The sequence below is a fragment of the Manis javanica genome, chromosome 7 (genome assembly GCF_040802235.1).
Source record: "Manis javanica isolate MJ-LG chromosome 7, MJ_LKY, whole genome shotgun sequence".
NCBI lineage: Eukaryota > Metazoa > Chordata > Mammalia > Pholidota > Manidae > Manis > Manis javanica.
Genome location: NC_133162.1, coordinates 26,344,686 through 26,357,914, shown reverse-complemented (window position 1 = coordinate 26,357,914; position 13,229 = coordinate 26,344,686). Strand labels below are relative to the sequence as shown.

Sequence of the window (13,229 nt, the reverse complement as noted above, 5' to 3'; positions counted from 1 at the left end):
GCCTAACCTACTTGACATTTGGGGAATGTCACCTTGAAAAGCTCTTCATTCTTTATCATGGTGTTTGCCAAAGGCCCAGATTAGAAAATGGCCTAAGGTTAAAAGCTGCTTCCATTAGAAAAAGAATAGGTGGGGCACCAGAGGGGATAGAATCTTTTGCACAACTCAGGAAAAAGATGAGAGCAAGCATTTGAAGCCCAGTCTTCTGAATCCAGACTCTTCAACGTTTAAGCAGTCTCTAATCTGGAGAAGAGATACATTTCTTTGTCTTCCTTGTTGGATTTAAATCTCATTCTTTCAGCACCAGACATGCTTTACCCTCATGTTTCACATGTTCTTTTAAAATGTATGGTTTCGTTCATTTAAAATTAAATCTGGATTTTGAAGTATAATTTACACCAAGCAAAATGTACCCTTTCTTTAGTGTACTTGTATGAATTTTGCTGTTACGTAAACTTCACAATTAAGGTACAGAACATTTCCATCACCCCAGCAATTATGCCCCTTTTTATCACTGCCCCCCAACTCCTAGCAGCTGTTCATCTGATTTCTGACCCTACAGCATTGCTATCTGACAAATGTCATATTAAATAAGTAAATCATACAGTGTGTTGCTTTTGCATTTGGCTTTTTTCACTTCCTTTGAGATTCATCCATGTTGTTGCATGTGGTAGTACTTGGTTCTTTTTTATCACTGAGTAGTAGCCCATTGTGAGGATGAACCAGTTTGGTTGTTCATTCACCAATTTAAGGACATTTGGGATGTTACCAGTTTTGGGTTATACTGAAAACACACCCATACAGATTTTTGTATATACACATTATTTTCATTTCTCTTGGGCAGATACATAGGAGTGCAGTTTCTGGGTCCTATGAAAAGTGTATGTTTAAACTTAAAAGAACTACCAAGCTATTTCCCAAAGTGGCATTTTTGGGAGTTTACAAACTCTCTTACTTTTCACTGTCAATGTGTGAGAGTCTCATTTCTCCACATCCTTGATATCACTTGGTATTGTCATTATCTTTAAATTGTAGCCTTTTGAGTAGTTATGAAATGGTTATAGTTTTAATTTGCTTTTTTGTTACACCTAATGGTGTAGGACATCTTTTCATGTGCTTATCTTCTTTTGTGAAGTGTTTTCAAATGTCCTCATTTATTTATTGAGTTGCCTTACTAAGTTTTTAAAAACGATCTATTAGATATAATTGACATACATTAAAATAGACCTATTTAAGGTGTACAACTTAATAAATTTGGACATATGTACAGACCAGTGAAACAATCACTTCAACCAAGATAATGAACATATCCTCATGCCCCCTATATAATCCCTCCCTCCTGTCCCACCCCACTTTCCCCTGTCCAACCCTCAGATGATACTGATCTATCAGTATTGATTGGTTTGTGTTTTCTAGGGTTTTATTAATAGCATCATACAATATGTATTCTCTTTTGCCTCTTTCCGCCAATCATAATTATTTTGAGATTAACCCATGTTGATTTGTATCAGTAGTTTGTTCCTTTTGAAAAATTGCTGAGTAGTAGTATTCCATTGTATGGTTATGCCACACTTCATTTATCTATTTGCCAGTTGATAACAATTTAGATTGTTTCCAGTTTTGGGCTGTTACAGATAAAGTTTCTATAAAGATTAACATACAGGTTTTTGTATGAACATATGTTTTCATTTTTCTAGGTAAATCCCAAGAACAGGATGCCAGGTCATATGTTAAGTGAATATTTAATATTTCTAGAAACTGCCAAAACTATTTTCCAAAGCAGTTATGTGTACCATGTAATGGTGCATACAAATTCTGGTTACTCCACAGCCTCCCCAATACTTAGTACAGTTTGTTTGAGTCATTCTATTAAGTGTGTCATTGTACCTCATTGTGATTTTAATATACATATCCCTAATACTAATAATGGTGAGCATCTTTTCATGTGTTTTTTTGCCATTTGTATATCTACTTGGGTGAAGTATCTGTCTGATTCTTGCTCATTTTTTGAAATTATTAATTTCTTATTAATGAGTTTTAGAGAATCCTTTGGCATGTTAAAGATACAGGTCTTTATTAGATTTATGATTTGGAAATATTTTCTCCCAGTCCATGGTTTGTTTTTTCATTATCTTAGAAGTATTTTTAGAAAAGCAGAAATTCTAAATTTTTAAAGTCCAGTGTATCATTTTTCTATTATGGATTATCTTATTTGATATTATATATACAAAATTCTTTGCTTAATCCAGAGTCACAGAGATCCTGCTGTTTTCTTCTATAATTGTTATACTTTTAGGTTTTACATTTTAGTCTATGATTCATCTTGAGTTAATTTTGTGGATGGTACAAGCTAGGGATCAAAGTTCATATGGATGTCCAGTTGTTCCAGTACCATTTATTCAAGAGACTTCCTCTGACTTGCCTTTGCAGCTCTATCAAAAATCAATTGACCATGTATGTGTGGGTCCACTTAGGGATCTTTTCAGTTCCATTGATCTTTTTGTCTATCTTGATACCAAATATCATACTATCTTGGTTATCACAGCTTTTTATTAACTCTTGAAATCAAGTAGTGTGATCCCTTCAACTTTGTTCATTTTCAAAGTTTTTTGGGTCCTTTAAATTTTCATGTTAATTTTAGGATCTGTTTGCCAATTTCAATAAAAGTACCTGCTGAGATTTTCATTGGAATGTGTTAAATCTAGATCACCAAGACAATTTGGAAAGAATCGACTTAACAATATTGATTCTTGTCCATGAACATAGTATATGATTTGTTTAGGTCTTTTAAAATTTCTTAGCATATTTTATAGCTTTCACTGTAAAGGTCTGACACATCTCTTGTCATATTTATCCCTAAGTATTTCATATTTTTAATGCCATTGTAAATGGTATTTTAAAATTATAATTTCTGTATTGTTCATTGCAAGTATATAGAAACACACTTTTACTACTTTTCTAATCTATGTACCTTTCATTTCTCTTGTTTTATTGACTAAGACCTTCAGTACAGTGTTCAAAAGAGTAAGAGTGGGTGTCCTTACGTTGGGGAAAAGACATTGATCTTTTACCATCTCATATATTATAGATAGATAGACAGATAGACATAGATAGCCAGATAGATACATTTAAGTATAGGTTTTTTTGTACCCATTATCAGGAGATTAGGAAGTTTCCTTGTCTTCCTAGATTGCTGAGAGTCTTCATTAGGATGGATGTTGGCTCCTGTTAACTGCTTTTGTATGCGTCCATTGAGATGATCGTGTAATTTTCACCTTTTTTCTGATCACTGGTGTATTACATTGATTTTTTTAAAATGTTAAACCCAACTTTGCATCCCTGTCAATCCCATGGACATTAAAAGGTTAATAATAAAGGATACTGTGAACAACTCTATTCCCCAAAATTTGATAATGTAGATGAAATGGACCAATTCCTACAAGCTATAATCTTCCACAGCTCACACAGGAAGAAATAGGCAACCCAAATAGGCCTATATCTGTAAAGAAATTGAATCAATAATTGATAACCTTCCCAACAGAAAGGACCATGCCTAGATGGGTTCACTGGCAAATTCTACCAAACGTTTAAGGAATATATTATACCAAGTCTCCGCAATATCTTCCAGAAGATGGAAGTAGAACAAATACTTCCTATCTCATTCTGAGGCCAACATTACCCTTATGCCAAAACCAAAGATACTACAAGAAAAGAAAACTACACACCAGTATATCTCAGGAACACAGATGTTCACCTGTGAACTCATTTATATCATATAAGGAATATAAAATAGTGCAGCCTCAATGGAAAATAGTATGAAGGTTCCTCAAAATATGAAAGATAGAATGACCATCTGATCCAGCACCCCCACTTCTTTGTATATATCCAAAGAAATAGGAAGCAGAATCTCAAAGTGATATTTGCATACCCATATCCATAGTAGTATCATGCACAGTAGCCAAGAGACGGATTTGGGTTACAAGAGCAACCCAAGTGTTCAGTGACTAATGAATGGGTAAACAAATGTTATACACACACACAACAGAATGTTATTCAACCTTAAAAAGAAATGAAGTACTGCCACATGCTATAACATGGATGATGGATGAAACTTGTGGACATTATTCTAAATGAAACAAACCAGGCACAAAAAGACCAGTACTGTACAATTCCACTTATATGAGGTATCTAAAGTAGTCAATACATACAAACAGAAAGTAGAATGGTGGTTGCCAGGTGTTGGGGGAGGAGGGAATGGGGAGTAGTTTAATGGGTATAGAGTTTCAGTTTTGTGAGAAGATAAAGTTTTGGAGATTGATTACACAACAATGTGATGTGTAACACTACTGAACTGTATACTTAAAAATGGATAAAATGGTAAGTTTAAATGTTATGTGGTTTTTACCATAATCAAAAAAAAATTTTTTTTAATACTTATATGATAGGCAAATACGCAATTGTATGACTAATATGAGTTTACTAGGTAGGATTTTTTTGGTACTGTTTTAAACTATGTGCTTCAGATTTAAGTGTGGTCTTCCTACTATCTTTATGTTTAGTGATTTCACAAGAAGGAAAATTTGTGTAATATTTTAAAAGGTCATAATATGCCAATAAAATGAAGTAACTATTTAAAAACTCTCTCAACAAAATATTAGCAAATTAAATCCCAACAATGTATAAAAGGAATTATACACTATGACCAAGTGTGATTTATTCCAGGTATGCCAACCTGGTTTAATATTCAAAAATCAATTAATGTAATCTATCATATCAAAAAGTTAAAGAAGAAAAAATAAATGATTATGTCAATAGATGCAGAAAAGGCTTTTGGCAAAATCCAACATCCATTCATGATAAAAACTCTCAGAAAACTAAGACTATAGAGGGGAACTTCCTCAACTTTATAAAGAAAAATGAAGTTAAGATTCCAATAAAATACCTCTACAAACCTACCAGAAAGGCTAAAATTAAAAAGATTGAAAATTTCAGTTTGTTGGTGAAGATGTGGAGCAAATGGAACTCTGGTATATTGCTGGGAGGAGTATAAATTGACAGAACTTCTAAAGAACTATTTCACTGTATCTTTTTCAGCTAAACATTCACCGCCTCCATGGCCCAGCAGTTCGACTTCTAGGTGAAATAAGAGCATATATCCATCAAAGGACATATATATAAATGTCCATAGCAGCTTTATTTATAATAGCCAAAAATACAGCCTGTATGTTCATCACAGGAGAAAAGAGAAATTCTAGTGTGCTCATATAATGAAATATCAACCAGTAGTTTTTAAAAAAAGGTGGTTACATGTAATAACAGAATTAATTAACTTATTCTGTTGAGTAAAAGAAACTGGCACAAAAGAATACATACTATATGAGTGTACTTATATGATATTCAAGAACAGAAAAAGTGAATTGATGAGGCAATATTGATAGGGGTGTGAGAGTGCTTTCTGTGATGCTGGAAACACTCTACATCTTTATCAGCGTGGTGGTTACAGGGTATGCTACAGTAGGCTTATGCCTGCTTATGAGAGCCAGTTGTTAAATTTTCATGAATTGTGCAAATACTTTTACAAATTGGGAAGAATTAATTTATAAATACTTACCAGTACATCTCTTTTATTATTGCTTATCAATTCTTGGCCTCTAATTGTAGAAGAATCCTACAGATACAGAGAGAATAAGGTCAGGGAAGTACTGAGGAATGTTTTCATTCAGCCTAAGCCAAGGAAAGTTAGCAATGAGAAACTAGCATACTGTTTGACATGCCTCGGCTCTACTGAACACTCCTTTGTGTATGAAATCAACTGCCATTCAATATTTGACTTTTCCATCCTGCCTTAATCCAAATTAATTTTCTCTGTATTCTTGAAACAGGTACGTGGTAGAGAAAATTATCAGCGTACCATAGCCTTTCCATAGACTCCTTTTGACATGTTGCTGAATTTGTGTCTTCTGATTTTGAGTAATTCAAAAGTTTTTGTTGTTGCTTCTTTAGGAGCATTCTGGAAGAGTTTTCCGACTCCAGTTTGATGAATTCCAGATTGTCAGTAGTTCACATGATGACACAATCCTCATCTGGGACTTCCTAAATGATCCAGCTACGCAAGCTGAACCCCCCCATTCCCCTTCTCGAACATACACCTATATCTCCAGATAAATAATCATATACTGACCTCATACTTGCCCAGGTATGAAAAAGAGTTGTGCACATAGCACTGTGGGTAAGAGATGGCATGTTGGCTGTAGGGTGTTGCTAGTTCATGGAGCCTCTCATGCCTTTTCTCTTTCCAAGTTCTGTAAAGTAGGGGAAGCTGACAACATGAGACAGGATGCTGCCTTTCCTCAAGGTAGTGAGCTTCAGTTCTAGGTGGTCCTCTTGTAGTAGAACTAATAATTCCTTCCTGAGTTAGCTAATAGGATTGTTAAGTAAATAAAATGAGATTGGAATCCTCTTCAAAACTAAGCGTAGTGATCTAGAAGCCTATGGCTTTGCAGTTCCAGACAACACCAGTACCTTTAATAGAGATCTTTTCAACCAAGTAGATAATCTAATGGAAATAGAGTAAATGGAAAAAATTTCTTGATGAAATATCACACTGACTTCTCACAGCTCTGCCTTGTCAGTGTCATTTGGTTATAAAAGGTAGCTTTTTTATCCTTATCCCCACTCCCCATCTCCTCCAAAAGAGAAAAAAACTGCCTTTTAACTTTGGTAGTAACTCTAGAGTTGGTGAGAACTCTGTGTATTCTCCCATTCAAGCTTCCAACCTGCCTCTGAGGTAGGAAAAGACCTGAAAATTTGTTTGTCTGAACTACAGTGTAATCAGATAATACCTGGTGTCCTGACCAGTTATCACCAGTAATCAAATACATTAATTACGTTATCACCAGTTTGGGAAAACTTCACTAGCTACCAAGGAATGTTGCCAACATTATGATTACTCACTTCCATGCTTGCCTCAGTCCTCATGGCAGAAGCACACCCTGAATGTGCTTCTCTACACATCTTTTGCAGTGGTTCTGAGTGGGGCAGTCTGTGTCCTGCAGGCCTACTTTAGTGCTCACTGCTCATCCCTCAGCCTCTCCAGTCAAGTCACACAGGCGGCCTGATGAGGATCCAGGCTGTGTGCCCTTGGGTAACTCACTTCCCAGAGCCTTTGGGTCCTTATTAGTAAAATGAGAGTTGGAGTACTTTACTCATAGAGCTGTGGTAAAGATTGCATTGAAATGAATGTTTTACATAAAATTCATAGTGCTTAGCACCATGTCTAGCATATAACAAGCCCTCAGTAAGAAGGGGTCATCATTATTGTAATTGTCATGTACCTGTCCCCTCTTCTTGCCAAAATTTTCTCTTCCTTAGATTTCTATGTCACTTGCCTTTTTTAGTATTCTTCCTGGCTCTCTGTTTATGTCTCCTTCCTCCTCACACCCCTAAAACACATACACCTCCTAAGAGTCTGTCTCAGGCTTTTCCTTATCTAACCTTCCTTCTTTGACTGCCTTCTCTCTCCCTAAGGCTTCAGCTCTCATCTCAATATAGATGACTCTCAAATTTGTATCTCTGGTCCCAACCTCTGTTCTTCATCTCCAGGCCACATTTTCAGCCACCACCTACATATCATCCTTGAAGGTACCAGCACTGCTTCTAGTATAGACACCTAACAATCAGACTTGCCCCTCCAGCCAAGCAGCCAGACACTTCCCCACTGCTGTTGTTGACACAGCTGTTCTTGGCCTCTCAGGGCCAGAACCTCAGAGCTGCCACCTGCTCCACTGTTTCATGGGGCAGGTAAGAGCTTGATGTTACCCACCAGGGTCACTCTGTGCAAGAACTGCAGCCCTGAGCAGATCCGTGAGTCCCACCACATCCACAGATGGGCCCTGTAGCCTTGGACAGAAGCTCCTCCTTGGCTTGGGCAGAGAGCAGGGATTAGGCAGGACCTCTGAACCTTTCTTCCAACTGACAGTTAAGTTAATACTCTTTTCCTCTTGGAGCAAGTGAGAAATACAAGGAAAGGAACTAATGACTGTTTGCTCTGTTTTCACACAGGACTCACTAAAGTTGCGGTGTTTAACGTATCTGCCGATACGAGGATGAGCAAGAGCAGTAACAAACTACTACCCACTTTTCCCTGGACCAGCCAAGGAGCGGGGCTGAGACTCCTTTGGGGACACAGTTGGTCTGCAGTTGACCCAGGATGGTCTACTCAGCACAGCTGACTGCTTCCGTGCTGCTATCAGAAGATGTCTTATCTTTCAAGAATGATTGAAACTTTTAAACCTTACCTCACCTCCCTCCTTTCCTCTCTGCACCTGCACCTGTTTTTTCCTCATTTGGTTCCAGACAGAGATGACTTATAAATATACTTAGTGTTTTGCCAGAATCTCTCTTACTTTGCCATTAAGCAGAACTAGTTGCCTATAGTCTGCTGGGAGAGACCTACTTCTAGGGCACAGGGGGATACAGCTTCAAGCCAGACAGCACCCAGTGTCTGTCTCCCTGTGAACCACAGGAATGCCCAGCACCTGGCAAGATCAGCCCAGCCCCACCATGCTTAGGAGGAGACAGCTGTCTGTAGCCTCTGGGACAAAAAAGAGAAAAACGAGAATGCACACACTAGAAGATCTGGGCCTCTTTCCTTCCATCTCTTTTTCTGTTTCTGTCTCTTGTCCACTACTCCCACTCCACTTCATCCTGTTTCTCTGTTCCACCTGAGAAGAAAGAGTATGAAGAGAGTGTCCTCAGGTAGCCTGAGGCATATCCGCTAGAAAATGCTATGCTTGGAAGAATTAAATGCTGTTCAGTCAAAATTTCAAACCCAGGCTTTTGTAGCAGCTCACCTTATGTGGCAGCAGGCAGCAATGGATCCTCAGACATGGTACTCACATATTTGCAACTCTTCTCTCTCATACTTCCAACACCCCTCTCCCCACCCCCAGCACAAAAAAAGCAGGGGGACAGAAATTTCCTGGGCTCCATCAATGGCCGGATCTTTTCGGGACTCAGCAGTCTCCTCGATTCCATGTAGAGTGTGGAAAGGAGTTGCTGATTGCATTTCCTCTCATTAACAATTAGATGTGTAATAAAAAGCATTGTACTTCATCTTAAATCACTGTAAAGCTCAGCCTACAGAAAGGTTTGAAGAGGCCAGAGCCAGTCACGAGGTGCATTCTGTGTGGTGTTTCATATCTCTAATATCCACATCAGGATCTGTGTGTGCCCAGATGCCTGTATCTGCCAAGACCATGATCAGAGTAGCTTTACGAAGTGGTCAGGAGTAAGATGTGATTTTTTTTCTCATTAGGCCAGTAAATAGTATCTCTCAAAAATCAAGCTAATCATTTCAACCTTTCCCTGGAGAATCTTCCTTCTGGCTTCTCCCAAACTCAGTATTTACGAAAGGGCAAACCTGACAGAGAGGATCAGGGTGAAGTTTTTGGCACACAGGGCTTACTAATGGGGCAGAAACTACCTTCTCTTTCCTTTTCTTCCTTCCAGTCTCCAGTCTCCCCAGCTAATAAAATTTATCTGGCATTTGGTGAGCAACTTGAACAAATGGACCTCAGCAAGAGCCAAGCTCACCCAGGCACTTGAAAGGCCACTGTGTGGGCATCAGGTGCGGGGCATGTGTGCCACCCCAGCCTGGAAACCCAGGAAGCACTACCTGCATGTGCCCAGCTTGTTTCCCAGCACAGAAGTGGACCTGCACCAGCCATCTCCTCGGCATGGACATACCCACCAACAGCCCTGAGGCCACGGTTCAGTCTCAAGTTTCCCTTCTGAAGCTGAGCAGTCAGGCCCATTGATTTCCCTTCCTAACCAAAGCAGTTGAGTAAAAGAAAGTCCCCTTTTAACTAACTGCTGTACAAATATCAAAATGGAAGCCAGTTGCAGGTGACCTCAAAGCTAGGCCATCTTTAGTTCCACAGAGTAGGAGGAGAGAAAGCCATCTTCACTCTCCCCAGAATGGGCCAAGACTGCAGGTCGTTACTATGTATTGAGAGGCAGGTTATGCATATGTATTTTTCCTTTCCAGCTTTATAGTGCTTTTACGCTCTTAGTTCCAGGTCATATTCAGAAAATACTTTCCCAGTCATTGCCTGGGAAATATTTTCTGAATGTAATTCCCTTCCCATCTACCAAATGCTAAAAAGAAATGTTTCCTATTTAGCCATTACCAGGATTCCCTGTCTATTGTGTTGACTATTTCTGGCTTTTTGAAGGGTTAAAGATTTTGCTACAGATGAGGTAAAGGGCCATCAACCCAGAATAACACACGGGTCAAGCATTAGAGGCATGGGCCTCAAGCTGTTACAAAATATTGTCCAATAGCCATAACTTTACTAGCCCTTCTGCTATATGCTGCTATTTAAAAGTGGGAGGTATGGAATATTCATTGGTACCCAGGGTTTTGCTTTCCCATCTAAGTTCAGTTGAAGGTAGATTGTTTCTAAGACCCTTTTGAACCTTGTCCTATACATCATATATGAGATCTAGGGTGGACCCTGCAGACTGGGGCCATCAGCTCCATGGAGGATATACTCCCAAGTTGCCCTCTGCTGCTGATGGAAATGGGAATGAAGTTAAGTGGTCTGAAAAACTTGAGTCAGTCACATTTCTCAGCTCTGGGGGTCATTTACCAGTTCATTGTAGAAGAAATAATCAGGTAAGTGGAAGTTCATTTCCAGAGACGGTAAACCCTACTTACCATCTCTGCATGATTTCAGTGGGAATTGATTATCACTAATCCCCAACTGAGCTAGAATAAATGTAAAGTTTGACCTTTTTAAAAAGAAAAGAGAAACAAAAAGTCTCAACATTTAAAGGAATGATAGGAAAGGAGCTGAAGGAGGCTCTTGGCTCTGAAATGACATGTCTCCATTGTAGATTTCTTCTCACTAAAATTCCAGTGTGGACCTGAAATAAACGTTTCTAAAAGATGAGAGGAAGCCCCTTCGAAGGTGGGCATGCTAGGAGTGTGTGCATGCACCTACTCCTGGGAGCTCTCTGTTCACGCTGGGGTGCTGGGACAAAATCAGCCTGTGGTGCTGCATGTGTGTATTTCCACTGCTGAGAACGTCCTTTTACAGTTGTCCCTTGGCAAAATCTTTCTGTTGTCTCTTCACCAGAAACTTCAGAGACAGGGACTCTCTGGAACTCTTACCGACAAGTAATAAAGTCTGGCCCTCATAACTTATTTCTGAACTGGAAAAGACTCTGAGACCCCTAAATCATTGTTTTCCTGCTTGAGTAGGAAAAATCCTTTTTCTTTTGTAAAATCAAAAGCTAAAGAGAATATGCACTCTTCTTCTTTGCCATCTCCTGGTACCCATTGGTCTGAACAGCTGTGATTGGCCTACTCCTTAATTGATTGTATGTGGAAACAAAGGGCTTGGGTGGAGCAGGGTAGGGAATACTGGAAATAATTAGGGTGGTTTTTTCTTTAAAAGTAGATTAGATACCTTGGTTTTTTTTTGTTTTTTTTTTTTTGCCTTCTTGGCATCTTTAATTTACCTTAGATGACAATACCTTCCTGTCTGAAGTGGGAGCAATCTAACCCAGAATACTGCAGGCCTGAGTCTAGGCTGCAAGTTTGATTCTGGATGAAACCAGGGAACTTGCATGTGAAAAAAGGGATGCTTAAGATAGATAACCACCACCTATGACATCATCCTTTTTGATTATCACATTTCCCATATGACTTTAATCCATATACCTGACTTCCTTCCCCGTTTGGGTGAGTTCAGACTTTTTCCAAGAGCTGGAGAACATGAAAAGGTGCCCTCACTGCTGCTTGCCTGCCTGCCTTCCTTTCCTCCCTCCCCTCGTAGAATAACTCTATTCAAAGAAGTGCACCCAAATCCTGCAGGCTGTGTTTATCTCCCTGCACCTCATCTACACAGCTGATCAGTTGACAGACCAGAGCCCCTTACTTTATCCACCATTTCAATATAAGCAGTGCCAGAAAGACAGCCATCTCTTAGGGGAATAAAGCTGAGTTTTGCTTGTTATTTTTACCTGTAGTATTTGTGACTTCAAAATCCATGGAACTGAGGAGAGAAACCAAAGGAGAGTGATTATGGATGGCCTGATTTCCATGCAACTTAATGCATTGATACCAGAAACCTCTTCTGCTGGAAGTTGAGTTACTTATGATCTAAAATTCCCTGGAGGCAGAGGACATCTAAAACATATCCAGTCATCACAGTTCCTGGTTGGCTGTGGGTTTAAGGATCAGTGCAGTAAGTAGCATTTATAGAGCATTGCCTCCCCTCATCCCTTTCCCTTCTTGGACACTGAAGGAAAAGACCAACAAGGAGGGTTAGATCTCTGGGTACCAAGGAAACTAACACCTTCCCGAATCAGTGATCACTCAAGCCCAGTACAGACAGTTCTGAGGGCTGTTTGCTGGACTCCAGCTATGGAGTAGGCCTGGCAACAGATGTGAAAGCTTCCCTGAGAAATTTTGGTTGGCCCAGCCTGTTGTCCTCTAGACTCCTAAGTACTGACTGCTTTGATTTTCTATGGTTCTGTTATCGTAATGTGTAGTCAAGGTACCAATATGTTCACAGTCTAGGATCATGGTAATACAGTATGTTTTTTTTTTTAACTGTTCAGAAAAAAGTAAATTACAAATATAAGATAAAAGAGAGTTTTCTGAGTGTCCTGTCTCTTTGCCCCAACATCAAGAATACAATGAGTTTCTCAATATACAGATTGAAGGAATGCACAGATACCTTTTAGGACAATCTGATATGAGAAAACAACACTGGGAGAGGTCAGGGCCAAATGGTGTGAATAGGTATGGGGTCCCTGGTGTACCATTAGTGTTCCAGGTTGAATTAAATAGAAGCCAAAGTGATACCTAATTTGGGAACTGGTTGCCATAGCTTCAGCCTACCACAACCCAGTGTGGGCCCAGAACTTGAATTTTCCTCTGCTACCTCTGTGGGTGAGAAGACGTGGATCTCCCCTGCATCCCTTTCAGTTTCTAGACAGATGAGCTCACATTCAGGAGCAATTTCTTGAGAGACTCCGCAAGGTCTAAAATGAAGATAGCATTGGCTATCTGGGGGAGAACTGCTGCTTCTAGTGAATCCACCCTTCACCCGCTTAAACTAAACCTAGGAGGTGGGCCCAAGGTTGCGGGCATGGCAGACTCCTCCCTCTTCTCTTCCCCTCCCAGTATCACAAGCAGGACCCCTGCCTAAATTAGC

General features: G+C 39.4%; 1 protein-coding gene across 12 annotated transcripts in view; it reads left to right on the top strand.

The window, feature by feature from the left end:
* BTRC (beta-transducin repeat containing E3 ubiquitin protein ligase) overlaps positions 1-12,664 on the top strand; it is a 252,032-nt gene extending 239,368 nt beyond the window's left edge. For 11 of the 12 annotated variants that reach the window (XM_017678606.3, XM_017678621.3, XM_017678640.3 and 8 more), the window contains 2 exons: positions 6,004-6,196; positions 8,062-12,664. In XM_017678606.3, coding sequence (XP_017534095.1) covers positions 6,004-6,165 — 162 coding nt within the window. In that variant the 3' untranslated portion in view covers positions 6,166-6,196; positions 8,062-12,664. The remainder of the gene's footprint in view (positions 1-6,003; positions 6,197-8,061) is intronic. The other variant, XR_001856019.3, reaches the window with a different exon arrangement.
* Positions 12,665-13,229: the final 565 nt, after the last annotated feature.